Consider the following 18,745-nt stretch of genomic DNA (forward strand, 5'->3'; position numbering starts at 1 on the left):
GGTTTAAGTGCCCAGTAAGCAAGTGGTTAAATACATATAAAATTGTATGATCAAACTTAGGTAAAAAGTAAACAACTCTTTTTATATACCCAAAAAAAACCTGACATGTTTCTTTGATGTTGTGTATTCTTTCCATTCCATTCAGTGACCACAATGGTTGGAGGCAAGTGACAAAACAGTAACAATACAACACTCGTACATACAGGGGACAGGGAGAGTCATTTATTGTCTCAATCGCTGTACTAAAATTGCTAAAGATACAGTATATGACCAAGAGTAGCATTTCATGGGTCCCTGTGATGTAAGATACGTGTAGCTGCTACTCACTGAATCTTATGTCAATAATTACTAGTTGTGCAGCTCACACCACAGGGAGCCACTCGTTCCATTGTTATACACTACAGATTCATCACTAATGATTTACCGAAAATCACCTGCGTGTTCCTTTCCTGTGTGTTGGTCCAGCGATTAGATGTGTGACGGATATTGTTTGGGGGATAGAAGAAAGCAATGTGGAAAGGCATTTGTGGAGGGCGGCCCATTACTTGTGTAAGATGCAGCACATAAGTGTAGGAAGTCTGCTATTGTGTTATGGGGGATCTGATAATAGTGTGCACAATTGGAGGTGCTAGGGGTAGTGGAGGACTGACCCAGGTAAAGGTGAACCCCACTGTCCCGCACTCCACTCCCCCAACACCCCGACCTCGCCCCACCATACACATTGCACTCAACACTACCCAGTGGGCACAGATTGAGTTTCCCTTCACTCTGCCACACACACACACTCTGTTGGCTTTCACTGACACCACGCAGTCACGCACGGTTGGCCCCGCCCTCCACAACGTCACTTCCTCCGCGCACATGCAGTGTAAACTAAACAGTCCGGTAGTAAAGGCTCGGTTGAGGTGATCGGTGGCAGATAGCGGCACGGCCACGATGGTCATCTGTAACTTTTTCCTGCAGGGCCGGTGCCGGTATGGAGATCGATGTTGGAACGAACATCCTAGAGGAGGAGGAGGCGGACGGCAGGAGCAACAGAGCCGCTACCACCAGCAGCCCCCAGGTGAGAGGGATGGGGGGGTCCGTGTATTCCGCCCGGGGCCTGAGGGCCGGTATCACACCGCCCGAGTCCTCCTATAATACAGGGTTTTTTACGTGTTTTCCCTTTCAGTGTCACCAACAGTGTGACAACTCTTCTTCCTGCTGTGATATGAGAGCGGCGTTGTCACCCTGCCACAGCTTAGTCTGAGCAGAGAGTGGAAGGGTTAATGTAGTGGCGGCTGGTGCTCAAAATTCTTAGGGGGGTGCAAACAAAACAAACGCAGCCACTGTGCCCATCAAACGCAGCCACTGTGCCCTGCCATCAAACGCAGCCACTGTGCCCATGAATTGTCAATACTGTGCCATCAAGCGCTGCCACTGTGCCCATCAATTGTTGCCACTGCCATGCCAACTGCAGCCACAGTGCCCATCAATTGTCGCCACGGTGCCCATCAATTGTTGCCACGGTGCGCATCAATTGTCGCCACTGTGCCATGTCAACCGCAGCCACGGTGCCCATCAATTGTCGCCACGGTGCCCATCAATTGTCGCCACTGTGCCCTGTAAAATGCTGCCAGAGCCGCTGGCAGTATTTGATAGACACTTCCAAAGCCAACCAGCCACCATTATTCAGATGGCTGGCACTCACCAGGGGGCCGGCCATCTGAATAATGGGTGGCAGCAACAATACATGGATTCATGCAATGCATGAATCTATGTATTGTTGATCAGTGGTGCAGGAGAGAGAAAGGGGCGGCGCTCCTGCGCCTTCTATGGACGCACCGCCATTGTAATGTATTGTTATGGGGCTCCAATCCAGAGATTTTCTCTCATTTCCACCAGACCAGAGGTGAGGGGACTCAGCCACTGACAGACCTAGAGATACTTCTCTGTAGTAGATTAGGGCACCAGACAGTCCGATCTTTATATCTGTTCCTGGTGCAGATTTCCCCTCACTTCCTGTATAGTGACATTATTGTCAGCAGGAGGGGAAATCTCTCTAACAGACAGGCTCATTAATGCAATGTACCAGGATGAATGACAGCTGGAGATCGGTACCCAGTAGAATCTGGGGACAAGATGCCAACATTGGATGATTGGAGAATACCGGAGTATTCTTGACTTTAGTTCTAATTTATGTTTCTTTTTTTAAATCGGCACAAGGGACTTTACTTACATTGAGAGAGACGTGTCCCATGTGCTGGTGACTGCTCTCCTAAAAGAAGCTGCATTGTCTCCCCATACTGCCCGCTGGGTAAATATCGGGCATAAATCTTGCTATAAAGCAAAGCGCTGTGACCGTGGTATGTGTACTCCCCTGTCCACTGCCTTCGCAGCTCCGGTTCATACATATGTGATTTGTATTTGCATTTTCAAACACACAGATTCGCATTTCAATTGATGTGCGTCACACAGATGCGATGCTCACGGTTTGCGTTTTGAATGTGATTGCAAAAAAAGGTCCTTTCTGCAAAAGATGTACATTCCAAACTCACAAGGCATAGAGCTTGGTGCCATTCGAAGATAAGTGTTCACATACCTTTGACGTTCACATCCATTTTTTGGATGCCAGCGGGGAGCGATTTGCATGCAGCAGCCAGCGGGGAGCAATTTGCATGCAGCAGCCAGCGGGGAGCGATTTGCATGCAGCAGCCAGCGGGGAGCGATTTGCATGCAGCAGCCAGCGGGGAGCGATTTGCATGCAGCAGCCAGCGGGGAGCGATTTGCATGCAGCAGCCAGCGGGGAGCGATTTGCATGCAGCAGCCAGCGGGGAGCGATTTGCATGCAGCAGCCAGCGGGGAGCGATTTGCATGCAGCAGCCAGCGGGGAGCGATTTGCATGCAGCAGCCAGCGGGGAGCGATTTGCATGCAGCAGCCAGTGGGGAGCGATTTGCATGCAGCAGCCAGCGGGAGGGATTTTCACATAGTAGCCAGCGGGAGCGTTTTGCACAGTGCAGAAAGACAGATTGAAAATCACATCAGTGGTAAATTCGCATTAAGCCCGGGTTCACACTGACTGCAGGAACGTAATTGTGCGAGTTCAGCTGAACTCCCACACTTTCATTGCATGTCAGTCTCGACTTCGGGGGCGATTTTAGAGACATCTGTGTGGGTTTCTGCTCAATGTCAATGGAAATCGCACCCTGAAATCGTCAAAATTAGTACACCGATTCGGATGCTGCCATTGCCAGCAATTGCCACTGATTTGGCATGTCAAATCACATCAATGTGAACCAGGGATCCGGCTCAATTCACAATATTTTCAGTGCAACTTTGGAGTCTGACTTGGATAGGGCTCTGAAGTGACGTTGATGAGACTTTTACACTCTCTGGCACTGAAGCCGTCTCAAAGTCAGATCTAAGTAGTGAAGGTGTTCCGTCAGATCTGGTAACAGAAGTGACGTTCCATCGTGGCCATCTTGGTACACCTCGTGGAGTTACCCCCCCCCCCCCCTGTATGCATTCACTTCCCGTCCCCCTCTTCCCCCTTCCCCTCCCTTTTCACGACTTCCTTTTTTCATTTCTCCTTCTTTTCTTTCCCTTTCCCTATCTTAGTGGTCTCACTTTCACCTAGATATACACATCTCATTCATTATTTACCATTTTTCCTTCAGCCATTCATACACACTTTTTCATTTTTTTGCTTGTATATATTTTTTCATCATTTCATTCATCTTTCACCTATTTACACATTTTATTTTTCTTATTTTATTTCATTTTATTTTTCCTCCCCCCCCCCCCTTTTTTTTTTTCATATCAAATCTTCTCACACACTTCTTTGCACTCTCTCTCCCATACATATATACGCTTTCACTTTTTACCCTTTTTTATTTATTTATTCATTTTTTTCTTTTTGTTTCTTACTTTTTGGTTCAACACACACAAACCATCATTTTATTTAATGATTGTTTACCCATGATGGGTTTGTATGAGACACTCTTTGATCACCTGTTGAGACACACCCAAATTCACAGGAGACTCTGATTAACTCAATTGTTTTCAGAGCCCCCTCCCACTCATTGTGTTGTAAGGTATTTATTCTCTCATTTTACTGTTTGCACACTGAGATACAGTGCGAAACGTGTCAGCTTTTTTGTTCTGTCTTTGGCCGTGGCATGTATTTTTTGATCCATTTTTATTAAAAGAAGTTTTTTTGGAGTGCGGCTGTCCCAGCCCTTTCTTTCATTCAAACCTTGGTACACCCCGCACTTGTCCATAGTAAGCCTGCAGTCACAAGTCGGCAAGTGGACATCTTGTTACACCCACCGGAGTCTTGCATTTCACACTTATTTATACCACTAAACTGAGCTTATATAGTGAAATTCAGGATTTCTAAATCTGTCAGACTGTTGTGATGTTAAGTTGTAAAAGCAGCCGTGTTCTGTCAGATTAGCAAACCTGTAAGATCAGCAGGCTTGCCGCTGCATTTCGGATTCAACATAAAAACACTGTCCCAGATTTCTAAATAACGTATTTTACTATATAAAGTCAGTTTACTGGTAAAAATAAGTGTGAAATGCAAGACTTCAGTGGGTGTAAAAAGATGCCCGCTTGCCGCCTTCTGACTGTATGCTTACTGCAGACGGGTGTGGAGTGTAGCAAGATGGCCGCGACATATTGTCTCTTTCGTTCCCTAATCTGACAGAACACGGGAACCTTTTCTGAAGTTGGAGTGACTTCAGTAGTGTCAATTGGAACGGCTCTCATAGAAATGCATGGCGTTTCACATGTCCTGCGACTTTGGGTCTGAAAGTCAGATCCTAAGTCTCAGGAAAGGTATTCACACACAATCTCATTGCAGAATCGCAGTGTGATTTCTACACGCATATTTATGAACCCAAGCTTAAAGTGGAGGTTCACCCAAAAATCCACTTTTTGACATTGGCTGTAGCATACTGCTAACATCTGCAGTATGCTGTGTGTTTTTTTTTTTTTTTTTTTTTTTAACTTGAGAGCACAACCAATGTGACAGTTGGCATGCCAGGAATGTAACTGCTTTTTCAAACCGTTAAATTGATGGGTTTACTTCCGCTTTAAGGATGCTGGAAAGTTCATTTTGAGGGTGAACCTCCGCTTAAGGGCTCTTTCACACGTCAGTTCAGTTTTTTAGATCAGTTTTTTTTTCCATCAGTTTTTCCATCAGTTTTTTCATCCGTTTTTTTTTTTGGGGGGGCTTTTTACATACAGTGCCTGCCGCCGAGAATGTGTTTTTAGCACGACGGCATCGCGCTGATTCTCGGCGACAGGGTGCCGACATCTCGCACTCGCTGGAATAGTAAAAGCACATTCCAGCAAGCACGTCATAGAAGCGACAGGAGATCCGACTTGGATTCCCGCCAATTCTACACGTGTGCGGCGTTTGGTATGAATCCTGAGGGGAAAGTCCCGCCAGATTTTAAATAAAAATCCGGCATTGGGTTCCCCCCTCAGGAGCATACCGGGCCCTTAGGTCTGGTATGGGTTGTAGGGAGACGACCCCCCCCCCCCCCCCCCCCGAAAAAACGGCGTAGGGGTCCCCCTACAATCCATACCAGACCCGTATCCAAAGCACGCTACCCGGCCGGCCAGGAAAGGAGGGGGGACGAGCAAGCGCCCCCCCCCTCCTGAGCCGTACCGGGCTGCATGCCCTCAACATGGGGGGGGGGGGGGGGTTGGGTGCTCTGGGGCGGCGCACTGCGCCCCCCCCCACAGCACCCTGTCCCCATGTTGATGAGGACAGGGCCCCTTCATGACAACCCTGGCCGTTGGTTGTCGGGGTATGCGGGCGGGAGGCTTATCGGAATCTGGGAGCCCCCTTTAATAAGGGGGCCCCCAGATACCGGCCCCCCACCCTAAGTGAATGGATATGGGGTACATCGTACCCCTACCCATTCACCTGGAGGCAAAAAGTTAAAGTTAATAAACACGACACAAGAGTTTTTAAAATATTTTATTAGTCTGCTCCGGAGGCCCCCCCCTGTCTTCTTTATTAGCTCTTTCACCAGGGGGGGGGGCTTCTTCTTTGACGTCTTCGGGTGGGGGCCGCTCTTCTTCGCCGCCGTCTGGTTCTCTTCCACCGCCGGGGGGGGTCGCTTTTATAAAAGCGCCCCCCCGGCGGGTTTCCTCCGACGTCTTCAGCGGGGGGTGGTGTGCTTCTTCTTCCGCTATCCGGGGGTCTTCTCCGCTCTCCGGGGGTCTTCTTCCATGTTTGCCGCTCTCCGCTGTTGACTCGGCGCACCCCGGTTCTTCCTCCCGCTGTCCGGTGCCTTCTCCTTCAGCGCTGAACGTCTTCTTCTTCCGTGCTGTGACGTCTTCTTCTTCTCTTCTCCCGATGTTGACACGTCGCCTCTTCTCGCTGCAATGACGGGTGCGCGGCTTGCATCTTACTTATATAGGCCTCACAGTCCCATCATGCTCCATACCTACCCACGTGGGTAGGTACCGGAGCATGATGGGACTGTGAGGCCTATATAAGTGAGATGCAAGCCGCGTACCAGTCATTGCAGCGAGAAGAGGCGACGTGTCAACATCGGGAGAAGAAGAAGAAGACGACGTCACAGCACCGAAGAAGACGTTCAGCGCTGAAGGAGAAGGCACCGGACAGCGGGAGGAAGAACCGGGGTGCGCCGAGTCAACAGCGGAGAGCGGCAAACATAGAAGAAGACCCCCGGATAGCGGCAGAAGAAGCACACCACCCCCCGCCGAAGACGTCGGAGGAAACCTGACGGCGGCGAAGAAGAGCGGCCCCCACCCGAAGACGTCAAAGAAGAAGCCCCCCCCCCTGGTGAAAGAGCTAATAAAGAAGACAGGGGGGGGCCTCCGGAGCAGACTAATAAAATATTTTAAAAAACCCTTGTGTAGTGTTTATTAACTTTAACTTTTTGCCTCCAGGTGAATGGGTAGGGGTACGATGTACCCCGTATCCATTCACTTAGGGTGGGGGGCTGGTATCTGGAGGCCCCCTTATTAAAGGGGGATCCCAATAAGCCTCCCGCCCGCATACCCCGACAACCAACGGCCAGGGTTGTCGGGAAGGGGCCCTGTCCTCATCAACATGGGGACAGGGTGCTCTGGGGTGGGGGGGCCGCAGTGCGCCCCCCCTGCCCCAGAGCATCCAACCCCCCCATGTTGAGGGCATGCAGCCCGGTACGGCTCAGGAGGGGGGGGGGCGCTCGCTCGTCCCCACTCCTTTCCTGGCCGGCCGGGTAGCGTGCTTTGGATACGGGTCTGGTATGGATTGTAGGGGGACCCCCTACGCCGTTTTTTCGGCGTAGGGGGGTCTCCTTGCAACCCATACCAGACCTAAGGGCCCGGTATGCTCCCGAGGGGGGGGAACCCATGCCGGATTTTTATTTAAAATCCGGCGGGGACTTCCCCCTCAGGATTCATACCAAATGCCGCACACGGCGTTAGCGGATCGGATGGTAAACGGATCATCCGTTTTTCGTCCGTTCCGTTTTTTTGACGGAAGAAAAATAGGGTTTTCTTCCGTCCAAAAAAACGGAACTTAACGCAGACGGATGCTAACGGACGTTAGCGGATGCTCATCCGCTAACGGACGTTAACCCATAGGGAAGCATTGCGGTCCGTTAACGGACGTCCAAAGAACGGAACGGACGTGTGAAAGAGCCCTTAAGTAGAACTAAGCCTATCAGTTTAATCGTTTCTAAAAACAGTTACATTCCTAACTGTCACATTTGCTTGTGCTTTTAACCAAACCATCAAATGGCTGGCATCATAACTGACCACATGTGCAGCACCATGGGCGTTTCAGATCAAACCGAGGCTAAGATGGCAGCTTCCTTGGCAAAAAAAAAAAGATAGGAGGGTTTAGTTCCAGGGGGGAGCAGAATGCAGCTTAACCGCATTCTTTTATCCCCACCCCCCACTTACAAGCCCTAAGCCTCGTTCACACAAGCGTACTACAGTTCACGACCATGTGAGGGCGGTGTTTGCCTGCAGTGGAATACACAGGTGTTCCATGCAAGGCTATGAATGCAGACAGTTGTGTCCATGCAGCCGCTGCACCTCAATTGACAATAATGGGACGTCCTGCACAGAGACGTGTGGAACACCTATGCAGCAAACACAGCCCTTGCATGTGTGTACATTGTATAAGGCCCCTTTCACACTTGTGCAACCTGAAAGTCGCACGATTTTTGACAAAATGATTATTATTATTTTTTCGACACGACTTGAAGACCGCAAGTCGCATCAAAGCTGGACCATCATAGTGCAGGGACTACTTTGAAGTTGCACAGATATGAATGGTACTCATTGGATACGACTTGTCATGTGATTTTTCAGTCTCAAGTCGCACAAGTGTGAAAGGGGCCTTACACCCATGTGAATGTGGCCTTGGAGAAACGGATACCGCAGTTGATAATGAATACCCCCGCAGACACCCCCCCCCCCCCCCCCCTCTCAGTACAGACACCCCCACCCTCTGTCTGTACTGAGAGAGGGGTGGGGGGTGTCTGTACTGAGAGAGGGGGGGGGTGTCTGTACTGAGAGAGGGGGGGGGGTGTCTGTACTGAGAGAGGGGGGGGGTGTCTGTACTGAGAGGGGGGGGGGTGGTGTCTGTACTGAGAGAGAGGGGGGGGGTGTCTGTACTGAGAGAGGGGGGGGGGGTGTCTGTACTGAGAGAGGGGGGGGGTGTCTGTACTGAGAGAGGGGGGGGGGGTGTCTGTACTGAGAGAGGGGGGGGGGGTGTCTGTACTGAGAGAGGGGGGGGGTGTCTGTACTGAGAGAGGGGGGGGGTGTCTGTACTGAGAGGGGGGGGGTGTCTGTACTGAGAGGGGGGGGGTGTCTGTACTGAGAGAGGGGGGGGTGTCTGTACTGAGAGAGGGGGGGGTGTCTGTACTGAGAGAGGGGGGGGTGTCTGTACTGAGAGAGGGGGGGGGGTGTCTGTACTGAGAGAGGGGGGGGGTGTCTGTACTGAGAGAGGGGGGGGTGTCTGTACTACCCCCCCTCTCAGTACAGACACCCCCCCCCCCCCAGTAGTACAGACAGTAACCCCTTAGTGCAGACCCCCAGTCCCCCTTACAGACCTCAGACAGTGGCGTGTATGTAACTCGAGCGCGGGCTCCTCCTCCTCTGTGGGTGTAAACAGAGAGGATGGCCGCCGCGGGGTGTACCAAGATGGCCACGGCTCAGAGGCCGAAGCCACGGCCTTTCCTAATGCTATGGCCGCGGCGGCAAACCACGGATCACATAGCACGCCGATTCGAAAGGGGTGACACTTTCGGATCACGGATGAACGGTGATCCGATGCACCACTAGCGGGCAGGTTAAATATCGGCCTAATTTGGATAAAAATCGGCCGATGCCGATTTCTCCAAAATGGCCAAATATCGGCTGATATATCTGCCTGCCTATATATCGGTCGACCTCTACATTTGACGATGGGTTAAAGTTATTTGAGGAGTAGTTGGGAAGAGGGCTGAGTGATTGTAAAGAAAGGAAGGGTTCATTGAAGGAGTCTTCTCCCCCGGAGGAACAGGTAGGCTTATTTTTCATGTAAAGTTTGCTCAGACTGGGGTCAAATTTTATTGTAATTTTGCCTCTTGTTGGCGATTTAACCACTTCCATACTGGGCACTTACGCCCCTTCCTGCCCAAGCCAATTTTCAGCTTTCAGCACTGTCGCACTTTGAATGACAATTGCGCGGTCGTGCTACACTGTACCCAAACAATTTTTTTATCATTTTGTTCCCACAAATAGAGCTTTCTTTTGGTGGTATTTGATCACCTCTGCGGTTTTTATTTTTTGCGCTATAAACAAAAGAAGAGTGACAATTTAAAAAAAAAACACTATTTTTTACTTTTTTATTTAATAAATATCACAATTTTTTAAAAAAAAAAACGTTTTTTTTCCTCAGTTTAGGCCGATATGTATTCTTCTACATATTTTTGGTAAAAAAAATCGCAATGATCATATATTGATTGGTTTGCGCAAAAGTTATAGCGTTTACAAAATAGCTGATAGATTTATGGCATTTTTATTTTATTAATTTTTTTACTAGTATTGGCGGCGATTTGCGTTTTTTTTACTGTCACCGTGACATTGCGGCGAACACATCGGACACTTTTGACACGTTTTTGGCGCCATTCACATTTATACAGCGATTAATGCGATAAATATGCACTAATTACTGTATAAATGTGACTGGCATTCAAGGGGTTAACACTAGGGGGTGAGGGAGGGGTTAATATGTATACCTAAATTGTGTTCTAACTGTGGGGAAAGGGGGGTGACTGGGGGAGGTGACCGATCTGTGTCCCTATGTACAAGGGACACAGATCCGTCTCCTCTCTCCCCTGACAGGACGTGGAGCTCTGTGTTTACACACAGAGCTCCACGTCTTGTCCCTGTAGCCGCCGATTCCGAGTGCCTGGCGGACATCGCGACCGCCAGGCACGCGCATCGGCATCTCGGGGACGCGCCGGGCGCGCGCGCGCTGCCGCCGGCGCGCTCGCGCGCCCCCCAGTGGCCGCAAGAATACAGGATGTCAAATGACGTCCTGTTGAATTTTCAGAGTAACCGTGGAGCCGTCATTTGACGATGGCCCGGTACTCTAGTGGTTAAGCTCCGTTCACATTAGTGAGACTTGTCATGCGACGATTCGCAGCCCCTTGATTTTCAATGGCACCCGTTGTGATCAGTGCGACTAAGAAAAGGTTCCTGCACTACTTTCATATGACTTGAGTGTCAGAGAGTGTAAAATCGCCTCAATGTTGCACTGGAAATCATGTGACTTTGGAGTCGCACTAGTGTGAATGGAGCCTTACTTGCCTGTCTTGTAGATGCAACTGGAAGTGAGAGAAATATCTTTAACCGGTTAACGGCTGCCGCATGTTCACCCCGTTCACAGAATGGCACGTACAGGCATATGGGCGTACATGTACGTCCCCGCCATTCCGCGGGTCGGGGGTCCGATCGGGAACCCCCCCGGTACATGCGGCGGTCGGTAACCCGCGGGGAGCGATCCGGGACAAGGGCACGGCTATTAGTTTCTAGCCGCCCCCTCGCGATCGCTCCCCGGAGCTGAAGAACGGGGAGAGCCGTATGTAAACACGGCTTCCCCGTGCTTCACTGTGGCGGCTGCATCGATTGAGTCATCTCTTTTATAGGGAGACTCGATAGATGACATCAGACCTACAGCCACACCCCCCTACTGTTGTAAACACACACTAGGTGAAGCTGAACTCCTTCAGCGCCCCCTGTGGTTAACTCCCAAACGGCAACTGTCATTTTCACAATAAACAATGCAATTTAAATGCATTTTTTGCTGTGAAAATGACAATGGTCACAAAAATGTGTCAAAATTGTCCGAAGTGTCCGCCATAATGTCGCAGTCACGAAAAAAATTGCTGATCGCCGCAATTAGTAGTAAAAAAAATAATAATAATAATAAAAATGCAATAAAACTATCCCCTATTTTGTAAACGCTATAAATTTTGCGCAAACCAATCGATAAACGCTTATTGCGATTTTTTTATTTCATTTATTTTTTTACCAAAAATAGGTAGAAGAATACGTATCGGCCTAAACTGAGGGAAAAAAAAAAAAATTTATATATGTTTTTGGTGGATATTTATTATAGCAAAAAGTAAAAAATATTGCATTTTTTTCAAAATTGTCGCTCTATTTTTGTTTATAGCGCAAAAAATAAAAACTGCAGAGGTGATCAAATACCACCAAAAGAAAGCTCTATTTGTGGGGAAAAAAAGGAGGTCAATTTTGTTTGGGAGCCACGTCGCACGACCGCGCAATTGTCTGTTAAAGCGACGCAGTGCCGAATCGCAAAACCTGGCCTGGGCATTTAGCTGCCTAAAGGTCCGGGGCTTAAGTGGTTAAAGTGAGGGAAAACACTCCTATGACAGTCGTCACTGTCCCCAATGGATAATTCTCCTCAATTACAAATAGTCCAGTATTGATTTTCTTCTTTGTAAATGATACAAACCACTGCATGGCGCTAAAGCAATGTATTGAAAGGGCAAGAAAAATCTCACCCCAATGAGACAATGTTGTCCTAAACTGGACTCGGTGATAATGAAATAAATGATCCATATGACCACAAATGCAAATAAAACGTCCACATGGGCTGGTGCCGCTAGAGCATGTACCAACGAGTCCTGGAAATGCAAAAACGCAAAAGAAATAGTTCAGCGCACTCAGCTGTGTGGGGCATATAACGAAAGGTGGGTATATGGTACAAGTCACTAAAAATACATACATGGGTGGCAATGTAGTTTGTGGGAAACTAATCAGTTATGTATAAGGTCACAGAATTCCTCGCCAACCAGAACCAGGGGCTTGAAAAAGGGGCAGAGCCTTGAAACCTTCCTCTGGAGACCAAGACTGTTTGCACCCTTCCAGCACAGTCCATACAGTTCAGGGGTGTAGTTGGTGTGACGTCACTACTGGTCCAGCGTTACTAGGGTTGTTCAGTGGTCCTTCCTGGTTATGAGGAAGCATACAATCCACCATCAACACTTCTCCCAGCTACCTTATCCATTCTCCCTTCCTTTAGTCACCTGGTGGCCACAGGCGGCATAGATGGTTCCTCTTCAACAGCACCAGGTTACATGTGGGGTTATGGATTTGTTTCACTTTCTGGATCTAAGTGGCATGCCGTATGCTTTTACTTTTACCAGTGGTTGAAAACCCTTCCGTGTACCCAGTGAAGTGACTGGCTGCGGCTTCGGCCTTAGCTCCAGAGTGGCGGCCATCTTGGTACACCCGGCGGCGGCCTAGGTGAGCTCTCCAGAGCGGCGCGCTGACGTGGGAGATGTGGACATTACAGTGGGGGTGGGGGAGATGTGGACATTACAGTAGGGGAGATGTGGACATTACAGTGTGGGTGGGGGAGATGTGGACATTACAGTGGGGGAGATGTGGCCATTACAGTGGGGGTGGGGGAGATGTGGACATTACAGTGGGGGTGGGGGAGATGTGGTGGACCGAAAAAATAACCTGATCCATGACTCTGATCCAAGGAACGATCCGAACCGTGAGTTTTTTGATCCGTTGCAACCTTAATAAGTTGTGCCTGTTTATCTGCTGTCTTCTATTTTCTATATCTGTTAAACGTGCAGAATTTATAAAGCTTGTCTGAACTGTCAGGAAAAAATGGGGTGGAGAGCTGAAATGACACTCTGCAGAGCTCAGTGAGGAGAGATCTAAGAGTTCCCCCTCATACAGGAACAGAGCTGAGCCTGTCAATGTGCTGGAGATCCCTTCCCTGTCACCTTCTTTCCCTTGGTGTTAGGTAGGGACGAAACAACTAATCGATTATTAAATTAATCGATTACCATTTTCATAATCAATTAATCGCCCAGTAACATAATGGGGTTAAAAAAAAAAAAAAAAAAAAAAACTAAAATTAGACCTTTATAGTACAAAAAGAGCAAATCGCTACTGTAAATATTACTTTCACTGTCCAACAGTAAAAAATTAACCCCTTACAGTAGCAATTATTTGCTCTTTTTGTACTAATTTTCGTTTTTTTTTTTAACCCCCCATTATGTTACTAAACCTCTCAGGCCGGGGTCACACCTCTGTATTTTTTTTTTTGTTCATTTTTTCAGAAACACTACAGTTCATTTACATGTTTTCCTATGGGACACGTTCACATCCATGATTTTTTTTTCAGCTGCTGCCCATTTGGAAAGGGCAAGGACTTTTTTTTACGCAAAACGGTGCCATTTTGTTTTTTTGGTTCAATATACTTCAATGGAGAAGCTGCAGAAAAGCATGTAATGCATTTTTTTTGAGGCAATTTGTGTTTTTTAATCTGCCCAACAACAAATTGGGCAAAAAAAAAATGCAAATCGCTGCAATTTTTTTTTAACGTTATTAATCTAAACAATAATCGGCCAACTAGTGTTAGGAAAATGTGTCCATGCTGATAACAGAAGAATAAGGCAGCTGACAGAAATGACACTTAAAGTAGAATTATAGGCAAAACTTTTCTTTTCATTTTGGATAGAGTAAGGAAGGGTTATAACCCCTGTCAGATTTTTTTTTTTTTTTTCTGCCATCTGTGTCCCATTGCAAAGATTTCCCTTCACTTCCTGTCTCATAGTTAAACAGGAAGTGAGGGGAAATCTCTGCAAATTAAGGGAATTTCTTGGGGACCACCAGGTCACCAGAACTAGTGTCTCCATTGGAAGATTTCCCCTCTATTACTTTTCTGGGGCCAACCCAAAGTTTGGGATTTTCAGGACAAATAGAGATGGAGAATCTCCCTAACGGGGGCACAGACAGCAATAACAACTGACGGGTCTAATCTCTCTCCACTCTATCCAGAGCTTAAAAAAAAGTTTTTGCCTTTAGTTACCGTATTTGTCGGTGTATTGCGCGCTCCGGCGTATAGCGCGCACCCCGCAACCTGTGGAAAAAAAAACATTTTATTGCTTACAGTTTTGGTGTCTTGCCCGGCGTCCTTGTCCGGTCCGGCGTCTGTCCGCGGCCTCTGTGGTGTTCTCCCGCGTTGTTTCTGAGTCGAATCCCCGCTTCCCACGCTCAGTTTGAAGCCTCCACGACATATACTGAGCGCAGTACACTCGGGCACATTCGGCCACGCTCGGCTTCTCGCGCATAAACATCAGAGCGTGACCACAAGCGAAGCCGAGCCTGGCCGAATGTACCCCAGTGTACTGCGCTCGGTATATGTCGGCTGGGGCTTCAAACTGAGCGCGGGTATCGGCGTATATCGCGCACCCACGATTTCCCCCTTATTTTAAGGGGAAAAAAGTGCGCGGTATACGCCGATAAATACAGTATACTTTAATGCTCCTAATTGAGACATGTACACACTATAGAAGGATATGCTTTTGTTCATATTTCATTGAAAAATACATGGGTGCAATCAGCGCAAAAATTAAGAGACCATGTATAGTGTAAATTAATATTAATAGTTCAAAATACGATTAATAATTCAAAATGGTATTATATGTATGTGAAAAAACATTAAGTTTGAATTCACCGGTATGCTAGCTGAACACAAAAGGACATTCACAAAATCCAAAAAAGATACAGTATATAGAAAAAATAGTGCAGCGCAAAACCAAAAATAAATAATTAAGTGAAAATCAATAAAGTCCAAAGGATTGGGAATCCAATCGGATACTTCCAAGGATTCATCACGTGAGATTGAACACACCAAAACTTATAAGTGATCCCTCCACCAGTGAAAGATGGGTACTCTCACCTCAGCATTAGACCACTGTGTTACCAGATGGTCAGTAAAGCAGGTATGCCAACAAAACAGGCCGGACAGCAAGATGGTAATTCAATTTCTCAAATATCAGCCATACACATGGATCCAGACATGGAAAAAGAAATCACAGATCTAAGAGCTTCCGCTGGACATTGAATAATTTAATAGTGTATAAAAACTCAGGCTACTCACATTTAGCCAAATAACATCAGGCATAGAAATAAAGCCAGGGCATCAAATCAGACGGTTAACACGATCGGATGGTTAGGCTCTTCAGGACGGCAGCAAGCGACAGAGATTCAGGCTCCTATCCCCCGAACGCGTTGCGTTGTTACAACTTCCTCAGCGGGGCAGAGCCTGAAACGTCACGCGCTGGCCTATAAATAAGATGCCGTTGCCTCGGTAACGATCCTAACAAGACGTGAACACGCTGGGCGGCACGTCCCGCCTAGTTCATGGATAACTTTAAAGCGGATGTTCCGCCCAAAAAAATATTAAAAGCCAGCAGCTACAAATGCTGCAGCTGCTGACTTTTAATATTAGGACACTTACCTGTCCTGGAGTCCAGCGGTGTCCGCAGCAGAGGACGAGCGATCGCTCGTCACCCTTCTGCTCCCTCCTCCATTCACGCTGAGGGAACCAGGAAGTGAAGCGCTCCGTCTTCACTGCCCGGTTCCCTACGGCGCATGCGCGAGTCGCGCCACGCCCGCCGATTGGCTCCCGCTGTGTGCTGGTTGCCAAGTGTTCCCAGCACACAACAGGGGGGCGACGGGATGTGACGCAATGCCCGTCTTTTGCCCGGGCCGGAAGTGGGTGCAAATACCTGTCTTTAGACGGGTATCTGCACCCCCCCTCCCCCCTGAAAGGTGTCAAATGTGACACCGGAGGGGGGGAGGGTTACGATCAGCAGGACTTCACTTTAGGGTGGAGAACCGCTTTAATAACAGTAAAACAAGGTGAACAAATAGCATCAATAATAAGACAAACTCTCGCCATCTTGTGGTCAAAGAGTAAATTGCAGGAATAGCTCCTATTTATTTATGTCAATTAATAGCCGCTCGGTACCGTCCTTAGAGCCACTTACAATAATGCTAAAACAATATACACATATTGCACATCTAAGTGTGCATAATGATATAAAATAGATTAAGTATACAACATACTAAATTAAAATTAAAATAAATATATTAAAATTAAGTTAAAATTACAAAGAAAAAAATTCATACAAAAATACATATAAAAACATCCCAATCCCCCAATAAATTGATAAAAACTATTTATTAGAAATAAAACAATTTAAATCAAAGTCGACATTTAATCCTTCAGGGGTAAGAACTTTAGCCTCAAAAATCCAAAAGGATTCTCTTTGGCTGATGTGTCGGATATAGTTACCTCCTCTCCAGTGTCTATCGACTGGCTCTAAGCCCCAACATTTTAGACATCTCGGATTTCTATCGTGACACTGTCGAAAATGTCTAGAAACACTGTGACAACGTAGTCCCCTTTTGATATTATTCACATGTTCACCGACTAACGGCCAAAGGTCGTGAGGTGCGGCCTATATACTGGAGTCCACAATCGCAATCCAGCATATAGACCACACCCACTGTGTTGCACGTGATCAGATTTTTTTATGGTATATGATATCGTAGGAAAAGAGGTAAAATCTTTACGTTTTTTTTCTGGTTGAACTTACATTGTTTACAGGTCTGGCATCGCCCACAGGCATAAAAACCAGACAAAAAAGAAAAAATCCTGCTCTCCTTGAACACAGGAGGGTCTATTACCCCAGGGGCCACAATGTCTCTCAAATAGGGGGCCTTCCTGTAAATGAAAAGGGGGCGTGGAGGAAGTATCGTTCCTAGGATCTTATCGTTTTTTAAAACCTCCCAATGTTTATTGATTATTTTTTCAAATTGTCGGTGCTGAATGTTCTAATCAAGGACTATTTTGCATTCAAATTTTCCTTCATTGTTACCCCGCTTGTTTGAATCAGAAATGAGGTCGGCTCTATTTAGGGTACCAACTCTGGACACTTCATTTACAATCGTGTCCCCATTGTACCCCTTTTGATGGAATCTTTCAGCCAAAATCTTGGACTGTGCAAATAAATCTGTATCAGAGGTACAATTTCGCCTGAGAGTATGAATTGTCTTCTGGGTATATTGCACAGCCAGTTACGGTGGTGACAACTTCCTAAGGGAATGTACCTATTCCTGTCAGAAGGTTTGAAATGATTCCTAGTATTGAAACAATCCCCTTCCTTGAAAATTTCCAAATCAAGAAATACCATCTTTTCGGCATCTATGTTCCACGTGAGAGATATTCTGGGTGTTGTTGTTCAACCTTACCATAAATTCCTCTAGGCTAGACCTATCCCCCTCCCAAACCATGACGAGATCATCGATATAACGTCTATAACACTTAAGTTGTTCGGTGGGGGGGTCTCTGAAGATATTCTCTTCTTCCCATAGCACCATGAACAAGTTGGCGACGCTGGGGGCAAATTTTGCCCCCAAAGCGACGCCCATTACTTGAAAATAAAACCTTCCATCATACCAGAAATAGTTTTTTGTCAGGCAAAATTCTAGACATTGAAGAAGAAATTTTCTGTGTTTCCCAGATAGATCGCATTGTGCCAAACCCCATTTAACTGCAGCAATTGCGTCAGCATGACCAATGATGGTATATGGAGAACTGACGTCAGCTGTAATAAGTAAGCGGTCGGGGGTGCATGTTAAAGATTCTAAAATTTGGATACACTGTTTTGTATCTCTCAAAAAAGACTTGGTTTTCGTAACAATGGGTTTCAAGAAAAAAAATCAATATACTGACCCAATCTAAAGGAAACGGACTCAATGGCGTTTACTATGGGTCGCCCGGGCGGAGGGGTTACATTTTTATGGACCTTGGGTAAAAAGTATATAACGGGCGTTCTACACGCCCTAGGGTCCAAATATTCAGCCTCCCTTTTCAAAAGGACTTTCTTTTTGGTTCCCTTTTTGACCAAGGTGATGAGATCCTCTTTAAACTGAAAAATAGGATCACTTTTTAAGGGTTTATAGGTACTGACATCACTCAATAACCTATTCATTTCGTCTTTGTAGAACTGTTTAGACATCACAACCAGACCCCCCCCCCCCCCCTTTATCTGATGGACGTATGACTAATTCCTTTTTGGACTCGAGTGATGCTATACCATTTTTAACAAAAAGAGGGTCTCTAGCTTTCCTAACTTTCATTTGATCCAAATGGCTTAGGACCATATTCTTGAACACATCTATATGTTTCGTGTCCAGATTGGAAGGGTTGAACACACTTTTAGTTCTAAGGTTGGAATGTGCACCAACTGGGATCAAAGAAGATCTTTCTGCAGGTTTCGACAAAAAATACCTCTTGATATTAAGAGTCCTAACAAACTTCGATATATTTACATATGTCTGGAACTTATTAAAGTTCCTGACCGGAGCGAATTTCAGACCTTGGTCTAAAACTCG

At 47.0% G+C, this 18,745-nt stretch overlaps 1 protein-coding gene across 2 annotated transcripts in view; it reads left to right on the top strand.

Annotated features, from left to right (window-relative positions):
• The first annotated feature begins 837 nt into the window (after positions 1-837).
• NUP42 (nucleoporin 42) overlaps positions 838-18,745 on the top strand; it is a 100,407-nt gene continuing 82,499 nt past the window's right edge. Inside the window, exon 1 of one of the 2 annotated variants that reach the window (XM_040352849.1) lies at positions 838-1,063. In XM_040352849.1, the coding sequence (XP_040208783.1) occupies positions 937-1,063 (127 nt within the window). In that variant the 5' untranslated portion in view covers positions 838-936. The remainder of the gene's footprint in view (positions 1,064-18,745) is intronic. The other variant, XM_040352847.1, reaches the window with a different exon arrangement.

This window comes from Rana temporaria, chromosome 5, assembly GCF_905171775.1.
Source record: "Rana temporaria chromosome 5, aRanTem1.1, whole genome shotgun sequence".
NCBI classification, from domain to species: domain Eukaryota; kingdom Metazoa; phylum Chordata; class Amphibia; order Anura; family Ranidae; genus Rana; species Rana temporaria.